This window comes from Conger conger, chromosome 10 (genome assembly GCF_963514075.1).
Source record: "Conger conger chromosome 10, fConCon1.1, whole genome shotgun sequence".
Classification (NCBI taxonomy): domain Eukaryota; kingdom Metazoa; phylum Chordata; class Actinopteri; order Anguilliformes; family Congridae; genus Conger; species Conger conger.
The window spans coordinates 50,458,677-50,478,676 of record NC_083769.1 but is presented as its reverse complement, the minus strand read 5'-3'; the positions used below and the strand labels follow the sequence as shown (position 1 = coordinate 50,478,676).

At 50.1% G+C, this 20,000-nt stretch overlaps 3 protein-coding genes across 5 annotated transcripts in view; 1 reads left to right on the top strand and 2 right to left on the bottom strand.

Annotated features, from left to right (window-relative positions):
* LOC133138158 (transcription factor Sp1-like) overlaps positions 1 to 5,287 on the bottom strand; it is a 9,278-nt gene extending 3,991 nt beyond the window's left edge. Inside the window, exons 1-3 of one of the 2 annotated variants that reach the window (XM_061256660.1) lie at positions 5,175 to 5,287; positions 4,125 to 4,207; positions 85 to 1,129 (exon numbers count right to left, since the gene is read on the bottom strand). In XM_061256660.1, coding sequence (XP_061112644.1) covers positions 85 to 1,129; positions 4,125 to 4,207; positions 5,175 to 5,181 — 1,135 coding nt within the window. In that variant the 5' untranslated portion in view covers positions 5,182 to 5,287. The other variant, XM_061256661.1, reaches the window with a different exon arrangement.
* A 2,586-nt stretch (positions 5,288 to 7,873) lies between these two features.
* On the top strand, positions 7,874 to 14,198 carry aurka (aurora kinase A). Its single transcript, XM_061256664.1, has 9 exons — positions 7,874 to 8,046; positions 8,661 to 8,710; positions 9,722 to 9,953; positions 10,049 to 10,082; positions 10,395 to 10,586; positions 11,242 to 11,380; positions 11,600 to 11,748; positions 12,687 to 12,861; positions 13,558 to 14,198. Exons 2-9 carry the CDS (start codon positions 8,669 to 8,671, stop codon positions 13,729 to 13,731), a joined length of 1,137 nt encoding a protein of 378 aa, XP_061112648.1. The 5' UTR covers positions 7,874 to 8,046; positions 8,661 to 8,668; the 3' UTR covers positions 13,732 to 14,198.
* bpifcl (BPI fold containing family C, like) overlaps positions 14,022 to 20,000 on the bottom strand; it is a 16,196-nt gene continuing 10,217 nt past the window's right edge. For both annotated transcript variants that reach the window (XM_061256662.1, XM_061256663.1), the window contains exons 11-16: positions 18,889 to 19,056; positions 18,571 to 18,638; positions 17,699 to 17,741; positions 17,343 to 17,403; positions 16,554 to 16,630; positions 14,022 to 14,405 (exon numbers count right to left, since the gene is read on the bottom strand). In XM_061256662.1, coding sequence (XP_061112646.1) covers positions 14,346 to 14,405; positions 16,554 to 16,630; positions 17,343 to 17,403; positions 17,699 to 17,741; positions 18,571 to 18,638; positions 18,889 to 19,056 — 477 coding nt within the window. In that variant the 3' untranslated portion in view covers positions 14,022 to 14,345. The remainder of the gene's footprint in view (positions 14,406 to 16,553; positions 16,631 to 17,342; positions 17,404 to 17,698; positions 17,742 to 18,570; positions 18,639 to 18,888; positions 19,057 to 20,000) is intronic.

Sequence of the window (20,000 nt, the reverse complement as noted above, 5' to 3'; positions counted from 1 at the left end):
GGGTATATACCTGTGGTGAGAGAGGGGTGTATACCTGTGGTGTGGGAGAGGGGTATATACCTGTGGTGAGAGAGGGGTGTATACCTGTGGTGTGGGAGAGGGTGATGGGCACTCCCTGCAGGGTGTTGAGGTTGATGGTCTGCAGGCCCTGCAGCTGCAGGGTGGCGGGGGCCTGGGCGAGCTGGGGCAGGCCTGGCATGGACACGGGGGCCAGGGTGAGAGAGGCCCCGGGGGCGGCCTGCAGCTGCAGGGGCTGCCAGCTGACCTGCCCGTTGGGCCCCACGGTGCGCAGGACCAGGGGGGTCGAGCCCTGCAGCGCCTGGATCTGCAGGGAATCCTGGGACAGCGCGGGCGCGGCCGGGAGGGGCTGGATCAGCACCTTCCCGTCGGGCTGGATGGTGGGTTTGGGCCGGGCCCCTGCCGCGGTCCGGCCGCCCGCCTGCACGGTGCTGGTGGGGGCGCTGGTGTAGTACCCCGTCCCGCCTGCGGAGGACACGGTGGCGCTGTTCACAGGCAGCAGGGCGATGTTCCCGTTCAGCGACACGGGAACGTTGGCCAGGAACGGGTTCTGGTTCTGCTGCAGAACCGCGCCGCTCAGGCCCAGGTTCTGCAGCGGGATGGCCTGCTGGATCAGGATGTTCCCCCCACCGCCCCCGGCACCCACCCCCCGGGTCGCCGTGGCGATGAGCTGCTGGCCGCCGCCCACTCCGGAGGAGGGGAGGAGCTGGATCTGACCGGTTCCGGTCAGATCGGTCTGGGCCAGCTGCACCTGGGACCCGTCCAGGGTCTGGAACTGGGGGATGACCTGGTACTGAACGCTGGGCATCACCCCCCCAGGCAGGGCCGCTAAGACCTGCTGCCCCCCCAGTGCTGGAGTGGTCACCACGTACTGCTGCATCTGCGTCTGCGTCTGCGTCTGCGTCTGCGTGGGCTGCGCAGGCGGGGTGGAGCTGGTGGAAGACGGCGGTACAGGGATGATCTGCCAGCCGCGCGGGGTGTGGGTCAGCTGAGCCTGCCCCAGCTCCAGGGCCTGGTGGGGGGGCTGCTGCTCGGAGCCCTCCCCCTCCCCGGGGGCGTCCATCCGGCTGCAGGTCGCCGCAAGCAGCGCCAGAGAGGAGGTCTGCTGGTCCTGCAGGAGACCGTCACCTTACAGCCTGCGCAACACACGCTGCTCCTGTACACACTCTACTGACCCTGTACACACTCTACTGACCCTGTACACACTCTACTGACCCTGTACACACGCTGCTCCTGTACTCACTCTACTGACCCTGTACTCACTCTACTGACCCTGTACACACTCTACTGACCCTGTACACACTCTGCTCCTGTACACACTCTGCTCCTGTACTCACTCTACTGACCCTGTACACACTCTACTGACCCTGTACACACTCTACTGACCCTGTACACACTCTGCTCCTGTACACACTCTGCTCCTGTACACTCTACTGACCCTGTACACACTCTACTGACCCTGTACACACTCTGCTCCTGTACTCACTCTACTGACCCTGTACTCACTCTACTGACCCTGTACACACTCTACTGACCCTGTACACACTCTGCTCCTGTACTCACTCTACTGACCCTGTACTCACTCTACTGACCCTGTACTCACTCTACTGACCCTGTACTCACTCTACTGACCCTGTACACACTCTGCTCCTGTACTCACTCTACTGACCCTGAACACACACTCTACTGAACCCTGTACTCACTCTACTGACCCTGTACTCACTCTACTGACCCTGTACTCACTCTACTGACCCTGTACACACTCTGCTCCTGTACACACTCTACTGACCCTGTACACACTCTGCTCCTGTACTCACTCTACTGACCCTGAACACACACTCTACTGAACCCTGTACTCACTCTACTGACCCTGTACACACTCTACTGACCCTGTACACACTCCACTGACCCTGTACTCACTCTACTGACCCTGTACACACTCTACTGACCCTGTACTCACTCTACTGACCCTGTACACACTCTACTGACCCTGTACACACTCTGCTCCTGTACTCACTCTACTGAAACTGTACACACTCTACTGACCCTGTTCACTCTACTGACCCTGTACACACTCTACTGAACCTGTACACACTCTACTGAACCTGTACACACACTCTACTGAACCCTGAACACTCTACTGAACCTGTACACACACACTACTGAACCCTGAACACACTCTATTGAACCTGTACACACACTCTACTCCTTTACACACTCCACTCCACCTGTACACACACTCTACTGACCCTGTACACACACTCTACTGAACCCTGAACACACTCTACTCCACCTGTACACACACTCTACTGAACCCTGAACACACTCCACTTGTACACACTCTACTGAACCCTGTACACACACACTACTGAACCCTGTACACACTCTACTGAACCTGTACATACTCTACTGAACCCTGAACACTCTACTGAACCCTGAACACACTCTACTGAACCCTGAACACACTCCACTCCACCTGTACACACACTCTACTCCTTTACACACTCTACTGACCCTGTACACACTCTCTACTGAACCTGTACACACACTCTACTCCTTTACACACTCCACTCCACCTGTACACACACTCTACTGACCCTGTACACACACTCTACTGACCCTGTACACACTCCACTCCACCTGTACACACACTCTACTGACCCTGTACACACACTCTACTGACCCTGTACACACTCCACTCCACCTGTACACACACTCTACTGACCCTGTACACACTCCACTCCACCTGTACACACACTCTACTGACCCTGTACACACTCCACTCCACCTGTACACACTCTCAACGCTTTCTTTATGAGAGCATTACCACTTCTCTTTATTTATTCATCCTCTGTTTATTCAGGCTGTTTATTCCACCAAGATAAAAGCCCTGACCAGGCTACAGCACACAGCAGTGTCACACAGAACCAGAGGATTTCCTGGGTGAGACCCTGGAACAGGAATCCTGGAAGTGTCTGCGGGTTTGACTCCTGGCTGTGACACTCTCTGTGCTGCAATCGCACTCCTCTCTGTAACCTGCCCCCATCAGATTAAAGTCAGAACACTGAAAAGGAGACCAGGTTGCTTACTCCACTGTTAATATATCCACACAACTTTTTAAAGAAACAATGCTTCACTGGTCTCATAAAATAATGACGAACTACATAATTACATTTAAATTAAGAACACAAAACTTAAATGGCCTATTAGGCATATTCGGAGCGTGCAGTACTGGCAGAATGCTTTATCCTAGTTTGGGAACAAACAGCAGGAGATGTGCTCAGAAGACCGTGCCCAGTGAGGTGTGCTCTTTTTAGGGCTCCTAAATCAGGGAGGGACAGTCCTGGTCTCTCAAGCTTTTCTTTTTCACCTTAAAATCAGCAGCAAACCGATTCACACGCAAGAAACCAGCTGCGGAGAATCAACCGCGTGATCAGGTGCCATAGCAACAACAGAAACCAGCATACCCCGTGGCTCTCCAGAACCTGAACCGCAAATCATGCCCTGGTACAACTAAGGATGGGCGAATGCGGGTGTTGCGGAATCAAGGGTAGATATGTAAAACAAACACCAAAGTTACACTTCTGAAAGACGCCCTTTCGTAAGTCGCCCTATTTAAGCCTAGCCTCGTTAAACCTTCGGAGCTGAAACGGGCGACGGAGACACAGCGGTCCGTGCAGTATAAACGCGCAGGGTCATGATGCCTTTTTTTCCCCCACCAGAGGCTGGACGGCCACCCCTTCCCCGTCTCCTCCCACCTTTTCCACCCTATAAACTCACTCTCACTGACAGCCACACCACCCCGGCGAGGCGAGTCAAACTGGATCACAGCAGAAGCGCGGGACTTCGGACACCAGCTACACGCCTTCGCCGAAAACTTCTCTCTCTGTACGAACCCATACTCCCAGTTGCGACATGCTACATGCGCGGAACAGATAAACAAACCCCGGTTTACAGCGAGCGAAATGATATATATTTTTCATTGGCCGACGTTTTTCGCGCGTGTTGTGTAAGCGATGAGGAAACGGATATTTAATTGTATCGTTCTGTCCGACAACTAACCCGATACTGGCCATATAACGAAGCTCAATAGCTTCATCACTTACCTGGGCGGGATTGTCGTTTCGCTTCTGAAGGAACTCTCCACCGCCATCCACCAAAGCGGCCATTTCGTCGTCTTGTTGCTGGTCTGAAATGTTCAGTTGACATTAGTGAGATAACGTTAGCGGCTTAAAACCATCTATTGGCAAACTTGCTAACGTAGTCATTGCGTCAAATAACTTGCATAATTAATAAACAATGTAGCTAATATTACATTAAATAACTTTACCTTAACGTTACTTCAGCTGGTATGCCAACTTTCCACAGTTAAAATGCAACCACGGTGCGTAGCCTAGGAAGTCTGATAACTGTTAGCTAACATTCGCCAAATTAATTGACCTGAGCTAACATAAGCTAACGAACGGATTAGCTACCTAATGTGGCCCGACCACGGATATCATAGACAGTCCACTAGCTAGCTAACAAGTTGGCTAGTAAAATAAGGCAGACGCGGTTTCTCCCAGTTTTCAGGTGGGTGTTTTGACAGGTAACCTCAGCTGGGTACCTAGCAGGCTGCACGTCGACCGAATGTAATGCGTAACATCATGTTAGCCAGTTAGCCTCACAGCTGGGAAGGTGTACGAGTTCCTGGGGTTAGTGAACCAACTTTGTTGGCAACTTCAAACTGCAAACATTTGTCAGCTAAGTGACGAGTATTTAGCCAAGTTTTAACAAACAAGTTCGACTTTAGAACTCACTAGCCTAGCTAAAACAGAAGCAATTTCATCAATGTTGGTGTTATTCGAGCTAGCCAACGTTTGCTAAATTAGTTACCTAGCTAAATTACTGTTGGCGGAAATGGATTGATGAAGCTGAGCAGGCTAGGTAAGTTAGCCGATGCATAGCTAGCTAAGCTAATGCATAGTTCCTCTACGTGGAAGCTAGCCGAGCAATTCAGAGTTTAGCCAACTTGTCAGCTTCACTACCGTGTACCGACTTAGGCTACTCGCACGCACACTGTTAGAATGTTGGCATACTTGTCTCCTGACAAAATTACTTCACTATTTCCAGAATTAAATTCCATACGCATGTAACTATTGAAATAGCTCTCTTACCACCCATATTTTTTTACACGGATAGTTTCTGAAGCTCCTTTTTGGGCTGACACCAACTTCGCGAAATGCAACCGAACTAGGGTGTCTATGGGTGTAACGAATGGATTCTGATGGAAAGCTCTCGTCCAATCAGAATATCTTGCAGTACATGTCCTGCCTCCTTTGGGGGGGCAATTATGCTCGTTATTTCTTCCAATCAGAATGTCTTAATGTAAGTCCTCCCTTCTTTGGGACCAATCATAATTATCCCAGATAATTACGTTTTTATCGTCACATTGGTGCTGGCAATCGCTGGGTTATTTGGTCAGGAAGACGGCGTTCAACTTCGTCGAGGATTTGAGAGTTCGTATCCCAGGAATAGCAGTTGGGGCATGGAAATTTTACCTATTAATCTTATCTTGACTCAACCATGCTATGAGCGTCAAATGAATGTTCAATAGAAAAGTGTCAGAGCAACAGTGTTGTGGAAAGGTAATGAATAACCAATGGGTTGGTGTGTTGGGGGCAGATACGTGGGTGGGGTTGACACGTTCGGTTGTGCCACAAGGGCGTTCCCTCTCATTGACTGACGTCTGTTTGGAGGGAGTTTTGTTGGAAAAGGCGGGCGCAGTTTCAGGACCTCCGCTATTAAAAAGTTATAATAATACAACAATATACACTCACTGAGCACTTTATTAAGAACACCTCTACGCCTACTTATTTATGCGATTCTCTAATCAGCCAATCGTGTGGCAGCAGTGCAATGCATGAAATCATGTAGATACAGGTCAGGAGCTTCAGTTAATGTTTACATCAATCATCAGATTGGGGAGAAAAATGTGATCTCAGTTGACATGATTGTTGCTGCCAGATTTTAACTTGGGCTGATTTGAGTATTTCTGTAACTGCTGACCTCCTGGGATTTTCACACACTACAGTCTCTTGCATTTACTCGGAATGGTGCGAAAAACAAAAAACATCCAGTGAGCAGCAGTTCTGCAGACAGAAATGCCTTGTTGATGAAAGGAGAACAGAGAATGGCCAGACTGGTTTGAGCTGACAGAAAGGCTACAGTAACTCCGATAACCACTCTGTATAATTGTGGTGAGCAGAAAAGCATCTCAGAATGCACGTCAAACCTTGAGGCAGATGGGCTACAACAGCAGAATACCACTTCATTGTACGTCGCTCTGGATAAGAGCGTCTGCTAATGTTAAAAATAAATAAATAAAAATAAAAGACCACGTTTGGTTCCACTTCTGTCAGCCAAGAACAGAAAGCTGAGGCTGCAGTGGGTGCACACTCACTGAAACTGGACAGTTGAAGACTGTTGAAAACATAGTCTGGTCTGAATCTCGATTTCTGCTGAGGCATACAGATGCTAGGGTCTGAATTTGGCACCAACAGCATCAATCCATAGTCCCAACCTGCCTTGTGTGAACAGTCTAGGCTGGTGGCGGTGGTGTAATGGTGTAGGGGTCTACAGTCCAGGCTGGTGGAGGTGGTGTAATGGTGTAGGGGTCTACAGTCCAGGCTGGTGGCGGTGGTATAATGGTGTAGGGGTCTACAGTCCAGGCTGGTGGCGGTGGTATAATGGTGTAGGGGTCTACAGTCCAGGCTGGTGGAGGTGGTGTAATGCTGTAGGGGTCTACAGTCCAGGCTGGTGGCGGTGGTATAATAGTGTAGGGGGTCTACAGTCCAGGCTGGTGGAGGTGGTATAATGGTGTAGGGGTCTACAATCCAGGCTGGTGGCGGTGGTGTAATGGTGTGGGGAATGTTTTCTTGGCACACTTTGGGCTCATTAATAATCAGTGATCAGTTGAAGGCCACGCCTGACCAGGTGTGTCCCTTCATTGCCACAATGTACCCATCATCTAATGGCCACTTCCAGCATGATAATGTCATTTCGATTGCCATGTTCACACTGGTTGCATGAACATGGCAATCAGTTCAGTGTTCTTCAGTGGCCTTCCCAGTCACCAGATCTGAATCCAGTAGAACACCTTTGGGATGTGGTAGAACGTGAGATTCGCAGCACGGAGAGCTGACAAATCTTCAGAAATTGCGTGATGCAATCATGCCAATATGGGACAGAATCTCAAAGGAATACTTTCAACATCTTGTAGAATCCATGCCACAAAGAATTGAGGCCGTTTTGAGAGCTAAGGGAGGCCCTACCCAGTATTAGTATAGTGTTCCTAATAAAGTGCTCAGTGATTGTAATTTAGTTCAGTAAACTAACTTGGGCACTGTTTAAATCATCATTAATTTTGTGAACAGCAATGCGGTTCTACACACCACGCAGTACTGGCACAAAAGATGGACAGAATAATTATCATATTTAATTTCATGTTTCAAAATATGAAATTTAACGCCATTGTGGCACCAAATTGAATTTAGTGTTTTAAAATAGCATTTTACAGCATAACATAGCATGTGGCAGAAAATGTAATTTATCAATGTTCAGATTAAACCTATGATTTAGGTTTTTCTGGCAATAGTACTAGCTGGCAATAATTGTCACAATTGAAATGAAATAGAAATGCACAGAGCACCTTTTTTTATTGTGAAATGTATAAATGTGTACATTTTTGATCTTCCCGATCTCGGCTGCCTTCGTGTATAAATAAAAAAAACCCAGTTCCTGTTCCGTTGCATCTTGGGAGAATTGAGGGCAAAGACGATGTAATCCCTAGACCAATCGCTATTAAGCAAAAGGTGGCTAGAGCCAATCAGTAGCCGGGCACGTTTAAAGGTATTTATAACAGGGAGATTTGAATTTAAACAATTAGCTATCGACTCGCTGTGAAGGACCTTGCCTCTGTGGTGGGAGTTAGCAGAAAATCGGAAGGAAAAAAGAAAAGAAACTTGGGGTCTTTTACACACAATTCGGGTAAGAGCTATGTTAGCTAATTTATCAATAGTTGTATGTTGTTTCCCTGAGGAAAGACGGACTTGGCCGTTAGGTTGTTAGATTTAGCCAGCTATCAAATGCTCTAGCTAGCTAACGTTAGCAAGGGAAAACAATATTAACGTTAGCCAGTTAGGCTAGCGGGTAAAAGGACGTTTGCAAGTAACTGATCGTCTGTGTAGCAAATTCAATCTCGGTCTACTTTACCCGATTATATAATTTACTGTTGACTAGTTAGCTTTGTTAACGTTATCATTTCAACTGGGCCTGTTGGCTAACGACAATATTTAGCTAACAAGTTAAATCGCTAGCTAGCTAGCTAATTTAAGATTGTATTAATCCAGCTAAAGATTAGCATTGGAGGTTAATTCAACGGAATAATTCTAAGGAATGGTTAGACTGCTAACAACGTAAACGCTATCTATATCTTCGAGCCCACTGACTTCGTTCGGTGTAGAACACTCACCGTTGTATTGGCTATAAATTACTTCCTGTAGCTAACCTCACGCACGTTAGCAACGTTAATGTCAACCATTTTATCAATGTCTTGCTTGTACGTTTTAAAGTTTGATCGTATTGACCTGTGCCTTCACCAGGGGTTGCAATGCATGCCACCAAAGCACGCCATCTAACTGAAAATGTTAAGGTGAGTTCAGTCTACTTTTACGTTCAGTTTACCTTTATTGTCACCTGCAATAAAATTCGTGTCCGAATTCAAATGCAAGGAAATTCGTGTGCTTTGACACACTGAACCTTGCATAGAAAATAAATTGGATGACTTAAAACGTATAGAGGAAACTGAATACAACAATCAATGGAAAGCAATACAATACAATAAAACATTGCTAAGTTATATGTAAGAGTTAATACTCTATGGACGAGTCAGTTATGAGGAAATGATTCCCTGACAGGGTATTACCACCCTGAAGGGCAATTATTTCCTCATAACTGACTCGTTCATAGGGCGTTATCTGGCCTATACCACAGCCTCCCAAAGTAATGTGGCTATGCACAATTTATTTAGTTTAGAAACAAATGTATTAGTTCGGAATCGGAACGGTTCCTGTTGCTGAAAGACATTCTTTGCGCAGCCTAAAAGTGCCCGCTGCGGTAGTATTGGTAAGGGTGAGAGCGGTGTGTGGCCTGAATGTATCCTTTTGAGCAATCCTTATGCAAAGGTCTAACGTAGCTGTCCGCTAACGTAGATGTCCTGCAGATTATATTATATATTCCTTTAATTATCCCCATGGTGACACATTAATTATTTACTGTTATTTAGCTGACTCTTTTATCCAAAGCGACTAACCCTTGAGTAGACTAAGCAGGACACAACGGTCCTTAATGGTATATCTAATCTAATTTTACAGTCTTGTCTCTGTTCACTGTGCTGGCCAGTCAATTTGCCAAACCAAGCTATGATGCATCAAGCTAGTTGGTGACAGAAAATAGATTTTGATTTTATTTGATCACGATTCGCTGTGGGTGAAGTATTGGTCATGAAGTTTGTAGTTTGTGTTGGTGAAATCTGGACCATTTTGGCGAGCCAGCTAACGGTAACGTTGCCTATGGACACTAACGGTGCCCACGCCCGGTTAGCATGGGGAGGTAAGGTAAATTCAGTGATTAATTCTCTCCTTCATCTCCCCCGCGAGCGCAGCCGAGCAGCGAGGGCCCGAGGCGGGTTCCCGTGTCTCTGGCGGCCCAGAGCCCGGCGGTACCGCAGCCCCCCCGCGTCCTAGGCCTGAGCAACGGCCCCCAGCGCGTGCAGAGGCCGACGAGCCCGCAGAAAGGTCTGCCCCACGGCCACCGCAGCCAATCCGCAAAGAGCTCTGCTCCCGGAGCCCCGCCTACGCGTGCGGAGACCAGCGCCGCTGCCCCAGACGCCGGCGGTAAGCCTCGCCGTACGAACGGACGGACATGCGCATTCTTGCCCATCCTTTAGAGCCAGCGTCTGTCATGAATTAACCTCCATTTCTTTCTGTAGAGAAACCCAGAGCCACAGAAGCCTCAGGATCAAAGTGAGTTGGAGTATTATTGCATAAACATGCATGGTTAAATCTGCGTTCCTCACAAAACTGCTGTGCGTTTCTGAAGGAACAAGTGTGAATCACGAGTTTGCTTTTACCGGCTGACACATTTGTGAAGGTGATTCCCACAGGAAAGTGCTTGGGGTGTTTTCAGTTTGATTAGTAAACGCAGTGATTGTCTGCTTTTGTTTAAATTGGGAGAGCACCGGGTGCTGTATGTGTTCCGCACTCGGGAACAAACCGTGCCGCTGGGAGTAAGAGTGGGGGCGCGTGGTGATTATGGGATGTGCCTCCTCTTCACAGGAAGTGCTGGAGTCTGGATAACTTTGACATCGGCCGGCCGCTCGGGAAGGGGAAGTTTGGGAACGTGTACCTGGCGCGGGAGCGGCAGACCAAGTTCATCCTGGCGCTGAAGGTGCTCTTCAAGAAGCAGCTGGAGAAGGCCGGGGTGGAGCACCAGCTCCGCCGGGAAGTGGAGATCCAGTCTCACCTCAGGTAGCTGCGCTCTCACCGGTCCCCTGCCGTCGCTAAGGCGACCGCGTTCCCCTGCCGTCGCTAAGGCGACCGCGTTCCCCTGCCGTCGCTAAGGGGACCGCGTTCCCCTGCCGTCGCTAAGGCGACCGCGTTCCCCTGCCGTCGCTAAGGCGACCGCGTTCCCTTGCCGTCGCTAAGGCGACCGCGTTCCCCTGCCGTCGCTAAGGCGACCGCGTTCCCCTGCCCTCGCTAAGGCGTCATATATGTATTTTTTTTTTAAAAGCACTTTCTGAAGTTTGTGGTTCTAAAGGAACTGCATGTTATCAGGCTAAGTATTTTTAAACCTGTCCATTCAGCAGGCATGCAGTTTGATTACCTAGAACCCAGACTGGACAGCACTGCCCCCTGCTGGCCAGATTTAGTGTTCCATTCATGCCTTTTTTGTACTTCGTAGTCTCTTCTAGTTGAATGTGTTCTATTTGCCTTTATATTTCTTGATACTGTAGTTAGTCCTAATTACAAGGCCTATTTGCCATGTGTACTGGAAATGATGTTCGTGGCTGAAGTGCGGTTTTGTTGTGAACTGCAGCTTGTTTGACGTCCCGTGCGTGTCGTTGTCATGTCGCTGAGTGAAAGCGTCCCTCCCTGTGCTGAATGTCCCCCCCCTGTCCCCCAGGCACCCCAACATCCTGCGGCTGTACGGGTACTTCCACGACGCGTCGCGCGTGTACCTGATCCTGGAGTTCGCCCCGCGAGGCGAGCTGTACAGCGAGCTGCAGCGCTGCGGCCGATTCGACGACAGCCGCAGCGCCACGGTAACAGGCTCCGCCTCCTGCTGTGTTCTGCCTGCTGATTGGATGTTTGTTGGAGGCTCCAGACCTGGGTATCTTTAGCCCCGCCCGTGTGTGTGTGTGTGTGTGTGTGGTCAGGTGTGTGAGTGTGTGTGGTCAGGTGTAAGTGTGTGTGTGTGTGTGTGTGTGTGTGTGTGTGTGTGTGTGTGGGGTCAGGTGTAAGTGTGTGTGTTCTGTCTGCAGTACATCATGGAGTTGGCGGATGCGCTGCATTACTGCCACACTAAGAAGGTGATCCACAGAGACATCAAGCCTGAGAACCTGCTGCTGGGCTCGGGAGGGGAGCTGAAGATCGCAGACTTCGGCTGGTCTGTCCACACCCCGTCCTCCAGGTACCCCGCCCTGTCCCTTCCACACCCCGTCCTCCAGGTACCCCGCCCTGTCCCTTCCACACCCCGTCCTCCAGGTACCCCGCCCTGTCCAGCTCACTCCCCGTCTCACTCCCCGTCTCACTCCCCGTCTCACTCCCCGTCTCACTCCCCGTCTCAGTCCACTGTGAACCACCGGTGGAGTACAACACACAGCTGTCCAAAATGGCTAGTTCTTAAACCATTACTCCAGAGTTATTAAACCTGATTTCTCTTGCAATGCCCAGTCAACATGCAGCTCGCTTAACCCTGCGGCGTTTATTTTGTGTGTACTGCGTAAACCAAAATGTGCGGTTGTGCCGGGCGTGGGGTTTGTACTGAGCGCGTGCGGTGGTGGGGTTTGTACTGAGCGTGTGCGGTGGTGGGGTTTGTACTGAGCGTGTGCGGTGGTGGGGTTTGTACTGGGCGTGTGCGGTGGTGGTCGTACTGAGCGTGTGCGGTGGTGGGGTTTGTACTGAGCGCGTGCGGTGGTGGGGTTTGTACTGGGCGTGTGCGGTGGTGGGGTTTGTACTGAGCGCGTGCGGTGGTGGGGTTTGTACTGAGCGTGTGCGGTGGTGGTCATACTGAGCGTGTGCGGTGGTGGGGTTTGTACTGAGCGTGTGCGGTGGTGGTGGTCATACTGAGCGTGTGCGGTGGTGGGGTTTGTACTGAGCGCGTGTGGTGGTGGGGTTTGTACTGAGCGTGTGCGGTGGTGCCGGGCGTGGGGGTCGTACTGAGCGTGTGCGGTGGTGGGGTTTGTACTGAGCGCGTGCGGTGGTGGGGTTTGTACTGAGCGCGTGCGGTGGTGGGGTTTGTACTGAGCGTGTGCGGTGGTGGGGTTTGTACTGAGCGTGTGCGGTGGTGCCGGGGGTGGGGGTCGTACTGAGCGTGTGCGGTGCTGACGTGCTGTTCCTGCTCCTCAGGAGGTCCACCCTGTGCGGCACGCTGGACTACCTGCCCCCCGAGATGATCGAGGGCCGCACGCACGATGAGAAGGTGGACCTGTGGAGTCTGGGCGTGCTGGCCTACGAGTTCCTGGTGGGGAAACCACCGTTTGAGACCAAGAGTCACGAGGAGACCTACCGCAAGATCTCCAGGGTAAGGGCCTGCCGTTAGGGAGGGAGACTCAGTGCTGGATCTCCAGAATGAGCCCTTCCATTAGGTCTTTAGAATACATTACATTACATTATTGGCATTTTGGCAGACGCTCTTATCCAGAGCGACGTATAGTTGATTAGATTAAGCAGGAGACAATCCTCCCCTGGAGCAGTGCAGTGTTAAGGGCCTTGCTCAAGGGCCCAACGGCTGTACGGATCTTATTGTGGCTACACTGGGATTAGAACTGCCGACCTTGTGTGTCCCAGTCATTTACCTTAACCACTACGCTACAGGAGACCTGGCAGTTTCGCTTCCTTATTTTCAGTGTTGAGACTAATCCTGCGCTGAAGCTGTGTGTGTGTGTGTGTGTGTGTGTGTGTGTGTGTGTGTGTGTGTGTGTGTGTGTGTGTGTGTGTGTGCGAGTGCGAGTGCGAGTGCGAGTGCGAGTGCGAGTGCGAGTGCGAGTGCGAGAGCCCTGCTTTGGGTACTGGCATGTTTCAGTGCTATAGGAGCCTGCAGCCTGGTGCAGAGTTCAGTTTAAAGGTCAAACTACACGCAGTCTTTCCAAGATGGATGCAGAATTCTCCTGAGTAGAGCTTGCAGTGCTTAGCCGTTCGCACGGATGAGTTTGAAACTTGTCTTGTTTGCCCATCCTGCGGGGGGTTAATCTAAGTGTGTGTGTGTGCCCCTGCACAGGTGGAGTTCAGTTACCCCGCCCACATGAGCACAGAGAGCAGGGACCTGATTGGCCAGCTGCTGAAGCACAACCCCCTGCACAGGCTACCCGTCCTGGGCGTGCTCCAGCACCCCTGGATCGTCCAGCACTCCACCAAACAGCCCACCTCCACCTCCGCCTCGCCCGGCCCCTGAGGGGCCACACGGCCAACCCGGCCCCTGAGGGGCCACACGCCCGGGCCACACGCCCAACCCACACCGCAGCGCTCTGACGGGGGAAGGGCGCGCGTTTGGACCGTTTTTAATTCTTGTGACCGTGTTCCATCACCTGCCACAAGGACCTGTGCAATGCCAGAGGGACGTCTCGCGGGAGGGACTGTGTGGCTGCTTGCCACTTTGTAAATACTTGAAAATTAAAATTATGAAAGCTATTTTTTAAAGATAATTTTTAATCGTAATTGAAACCAGTAATAACGTGAACAGGGAACATTTAAAAAAATGTTTTATTAAGTTGTTTTTGTTTTTTCAGGTTAATGTTGCCTGGTGTAAATTAGTTTGTACAAATGTTAATGTTAGCCCATATTCAAATACTCATTTCCTGGGTGTCATTCTCCGATGACAATTTCTTCATAATTAAAAATAAAGTTTAAAATGAAGCTAAACGCGAGTAATTGTGTATGTGTGGTAAGAGGTGTGTGTGTGTGTGTGCATTGGCCTGTTGGTGGCTGAGTGGAGTTTGTATTTAAACTCTAAAGAAGGGAAGAAAGAATAAAATCACTCCTGGGGTGTTCCTGAGGAGGGGGGGCTCTTCAGTGTTCCTGACCCCCCAGCGATGACACAGCGGCGTCCGTAGCGATGGCCACAAACCCCTGTGGACCGGGAACATGACCGTTACTCCACTTCCACATTTAAATCTCACAAACAACCACTTCTGCCCTGACCTGCAGTCCTCAGTCCTGGTCCTGGAGAGCCGCAGGGTGTGCTGGGGTCCTCACTCCTGGTCCTGGAGAGCTGGTGTTACTCGGCACTTAAGTGCTCAATTTTAGCAGTTAATTAGTTCACTCGCCTCACCTGGTTTCTTGGGTCTGAATGTGCTGCTGATATGAAGGTGAAAATAAAACCAGCACACCCTGCGGCTCTCCAGGACCAGGAGTGAAGCCCCCAGCACACCCTGCGGCTCTCCAGGACCAGGAGTGAGGACCCCAGCACACCCTGCGGCTCTCCAGGACCAGGAGTGAGGCCCCCAGCACACCCTGCGGCTCTCTAGGACCAGGAGTGAGGACCCCAGCACACCCTGCGGCTCTCTAGGACCAGGAGTGAGGACCCCAGCACACCCTGCGGCTCTCCAGGACCAGGAGTGAGGCCCCCAGCACACCCTGCGGCTCTCCAGGACCAGGAGTGAGGCCCCCAGCACACCCTGCGGCTCTCCAGGACCAGGAGTGAGGCCCCCAGCACACCCTGCGGCTCTCTAGGACCAGGAGTGAGGACCCCAGCACACCCTGCGGCTCTCTAGGACCAGGAGTGAGGACCCCAGCACACCCTGCGGCTCTCCAGGACCAGGAGTGAGGACCCCAGCACACCCTGCGGCTCTCCAGGCCCAGGAGTGAGGACCCCAGCACACCCTGCGGCTCTCCAGGACCAGGAGTGAGGACCCCAGCACACCCTGCGGCTCTCCAGGACCAGGAGTGAGGCCCCCAGCACACCCTGCGGCTCTCCAGGACCAGGAGTGAGGCCCCCAGCACACCCTGCGGCTCTCCAGGACCAGGAGTGAGGCCCCCAGCACACCCTGCGGCTCTCTAGGACCAGGAGTGAGGACCCCAGCACACCCTGCGGCTCTCTAGGACCAGGAGTGAGGACCCCAGCACACCCTGCGGCTCTCCAGGACCAGGAGTGAGGACCCCAGCACACCCTGCGGCTCTCCAGGACCAGGAGTGAGGACCACTGCCCCGGATCAGGACAGTTTTGTGAGCATGGAACACCGGCGATTTAGCGGTTTTTTCATATTCTGTCCTTGTGTGCCCCAGTGTGTGCAGGGCTGTGATCCCAACATATTTACAACTGAACGCTAACAACCTATTAATCATCTTTTGCACTTTTGAACACCAAATGAAAGTCTTTTCCCCCACTTACGGCCACATCAGTCAAGCCGCTATAAATGCCACTTGGGATGAAGGTGTAATCACCTTTTCAGACTAATGTATTCATTTTGAAAGGGTGAGCCAAACTTGCATTGTCATAAAGTAAATTTACGTCACCAAGAAACACAATATTCTCAACAAGAGGTGATCCGGAGCTGCTGATTGGCCAGACTCACTTCACACCTGACTCTCCTCCCCTTCCTACCTGTGGGAAGTTCTGATTGGTCAATTGGCGATATCAATGGTAAAAATGCAACTCTTTAAGAAATAATTGCATTTACTGAAGTTAAGGACACAGCTGATTTTCTGGTCTATAACTCAATGTTTTTGTGAAGTGCTGTTTTTCCACCACACCCCAGCCAAGGTGCTCCAACGTGCAGATACATGTAGTGAATGATGTGGAGTTTATCACATTTATGCAGGTATGTGTTCTTTGCTGAAGGCTACGTACAATATTGGCCACACACATGTAAACACACTCCGCTCCTGTACAAAATCTCACCTGCACCCACACGTATACACACTCAGCTCCTGTACACACACACTTACACACTCAACTCCTGTACACACACACTTACACACTCAGCTCCTGTACACACACACTTACACACTCAGCTCCTGTACACACACACTTACACACTCACCTCCAGTACACACACACTTACACACTCACCTCCAGTACACACACACTTACACACTCACACCTGCGCCCACACACTTACACACTCAGCTCCTGTACACACACACTTACACACTCACCTCCAGTACACACACACTTACACACTCAACTCCTGTACACACACACTTACACACTCACACCTGCGCCCACACACTTACACACTCAGCTCCTGTACAAATACACACTTGAGCCTCACTCACCTTGTTCACCTTCAGAACAGTGTTGCTCCACTGGGTCCCTGGAATGGCAGGTATGCAGATGCCAGCCGTCAGATTGGCTGGAAGATAAAGGGTTAATGAGCTGAGCCTTCCCAGGGTGCCCTGGGAGTTACTGTGAGCAGAATGTTAGCAAGATATAAAGCCATCTTTATCACTGCATATTAGATGTTAATAGTGTGCTCTGCCAATGCACACACAAATGAGGCGGTCACACTGTACGCGGAATTGGCATTAACTGTAGTTAACACGAATTAGTGACGGACAAATACATTAAGAATGAAATTAACTTTTCATTAGTTAATGCATTTGTTAAGAACTAACATATTTGTAAATACCATGTAACAAACAACTAACATATTTGTTGCATGATATTTATACATTAGCACATCATCGGATGAACTTATAATTAGTTAACCATTAACAAATGTATTAACTGACTTTTGTTCCAATATGAATTCGCAATAACTAATGTAGTTGTTAACATGAATTAATGATGCACAAATACTTTAACAGCTGTACAGATGAACGTCATCAGAGGCTAGGATAACAAACAAAGGGTCTGTTTCCTTTGCTGAACCCCCAAACCTGACTGCTCTGGTGCAAAATGCATCTCTTTTATCTCTGAAAGTGCTCCTTACACAGGTAGCCGTCTATTAACGTATTATCCGATTGAGCAGCGTTGGACAGTCCTGAAATGGGTGTGTTTTGAGATGGTGAGGTGTGGGCTGCTCTCTCTGGAGGGTGAGAGGAGACGGCCTTCGATCCACGTACCGTTCACCTTCTGCAACATCATCCTCGTGGCCACCACCAGCACATTCTGCAGGGGCCCGGTCTGAGAGCAGAAAGCCATCGTTTTAGGGGGGCACCTCCAGCCCCAGGTCTGTTTCAAGGCTAATTTATGCTTCGTACAGAACTTTATCTGACAATGTCTTGCATTCGTCGTTCAGAGATTCTTTGGCACAATAGCAACCAGCTTTTCCTGAAACCTGTCCACTTTGCTAGATAGCCATGGAAACAGAACGTCGCATGGGGACATGTCCAGCTGTGTGTGTGTGTGTGTGTGTGTGTGTGTGTGTGTGTGTGTGTGTGTTTTATGGGGACCCAGCCCAGGGGTGTTGAGGCCTTACCTCAAACGGCCCCACTTCAGTGGCCCCCACAGCCAGCGACAAACTGCCGACAGAAACACATTTATTATTCCCAGACCACCATGATGAAATAGGCAAGAGCTGCTATAAGAGACTGTGCAGCAAGCAGGAGTGTGGTGATGAGGTGCAGAAGTAACACTTTTGAAATAAGCACACAGCCAATCCAAGAGTTTACAATCGCCAATATCGCAGTGCATACAAAGAATCACTACACTGGGAGTGTGTTTATGTGTGTGTTTTTGTGCATTCGTGTGTGTGTGTGTGTGTGTATGTTTGTGTGTATTTGTGTGTCTGTGTGTGGGTGTGTGAGTGTGTGTGTGTGTGTGTGTAAAGGGCGGTCTGTAGCGTAGTACATGACTGGGACCCTCAAGGTCGGTGGTTCGATCCCCAGTGTAGCCACAATAAGATCCGCACAGCCGTTGGGCCCTTGAGCAAGGCCCTTAACCCTGCATTGCTCCAGGGGAGGATCGTCTCCTGCTTAGTCAAATCAACTGTAAGTTGCTCTGGATAAGAACGTCTGCCAAATGCCATTAATGTAATGTGTGTGTGAGAGTTTGTGAGAGGGTGTGTGAGCGAGTGTGCGAGTGTGTGCGTGTGTGCAAGTTTGAGTGTGCGTGTGCAAGTGTGAGTGAGTGAGTGTGTGTGTGTGTGTGTGTGTGTGTGTGTGTGTGTGTGTGTGTGAGTGTGTGAGTGTGAGAGTGTGAGAGTGTGAGAGTGTGAGAGTGTGAGAGTGTGAGAGTGTGAGAGTGTGAGAGTGTGAGAGAGTGAGAGTGAGTGAGAGTGAGAGTGAGAGTGAGAGTGAGTGTGAGTGTGAGTGTGAGTGTGAGTGTGAGTGTGTGTGTGTGTGTTTTTACTTGTTCAGCATCAGGGATCCGTGCAGCTTCCCATCCTTCACTAAGAATCTCCCGCTGAAGTCGGCACTCTGAGATTAGAACAGAGTTTATTATTATTATATTTCTGTGAAATAAACAATCCTGCTTCACATGCAACCGAGTGTGGGGGATTCATAAACGTACACAAGATCAACAAAATTATATAATTCATACATATGAGTGCACATTAATACACAGTTTGTGTTCGCAGCACAGTTAGTGTTGGAGTTGTGAGTTTTTACAGAACGAGAGCAGCACTGCCCCCGGCCTGTCAGCGGGTGACCGGCGGTTGTTCCCCACCAGGTCGAGTCTGAAGAGCGGTGCCAGGGATTGGTCGGGCCTGATGGCGTAGGCCTTGGCGGACGCAGAGAGCCGCGCTGTAGCGTTGTCCGGCAGGAAGGAGACCGTCGGCGCGTCGGATGCGTACACGTGAAAGAGCATCAGCATGTCTGGGAACTTTTCAGGGAGCTGGCGAGAGAGGGAGGCGGGTGAGCTCTGAACAGAACGTCACATCAGAACATTCAGCCCAGCAATGCTCGCCTTTAACTATCACTGCAGTGTAACCTCCTGCATTGTTTGCCAAAAAGCAAAATAGTATTGGGCAACATATCAAGCCTGGTCTTGAAAACCCCCAGAGTTTCTGCATGTCCTCATGTCCTGGCACGCTATTCCTCACAGCGCTGGGGCGGAAGTGCGTGGGGAGCGGGATATTTATTTTGTTTGTTTACTGTTTTACTAGAGTTCAACGTCAGCGCGTTCACAGAGAAGGGGGATAGATAAACAGTGGTTTGAGGGTGTTTGTTTGCTGAAATTAATCTGTTGACCGTTAGAAGCGTGAACGTACCTATTGAGGCTTTAATACAAGAATCTAAATAATTAATATGATATACACTGTTTATGACGTGGTGGAATGTCTTGCAGTGCAAGTATGGACAATATCGGAAGCAAACCCAACAGCAGTAAATGCACAATGACTTGCGTATCATGGGGATGGGGTTAGTTTGGACACTGGAAATAAGACAATAACTACACAGTGTCATTTAGGGCCTGGTCCAGCTCTACTCCAAGCTGATCATAAAGCTGGTCTATCTGGGTATGAGCTGGTCAACCAGCTAGCGTTCGTAGTTTGTCTGAGCTTGTCTGTTTCAAAACATAGCTTGAGCTGGTCAAACCATGTCAAGCTGGAAGCTGGTGTGAAGTGGTCAACCAGCTGCCAACTGTTTCAAAACCTAGCTTGAGCAGTTTTTTCCAGCAAGTGGTTGGCATTTATATAGCGCCTTTATCCAAAGCACTGTACAATTGATGCTTCTCATTCACCCATTCATACACACACTCACACACCGACGGCGATTGGCTGCCATGCAAGGCGCCGACCAGCTCGTCAGGAGCATTTGGGGGTTAGGTGTCTTGCT

Excerpts from the sequence above, each read along its gene's own strand:
- aurka (XM_061256664.1), top strand. The coding sequence starts at position 8,669 with ATGCATGCCACCAAAGCACGCCATCTAACTGAAAATGTTAAG. Across the intron at positions 11,381-11,599 it reads ACGACAGCCGCAGCGCCACG|TACATCATGGAGTTGGCGGA; the intron begins GTAACAGGCTCC and ends TTCTGTCTGCAG. Across the intron at positions 12,862-13,557 it reads CCTACCGCAAGATCTCCAGG|GTGGAGTTCAGTTACCCCGC; the intron begins GTAAGGGCCTGC and ends GCCCCTGCACAG.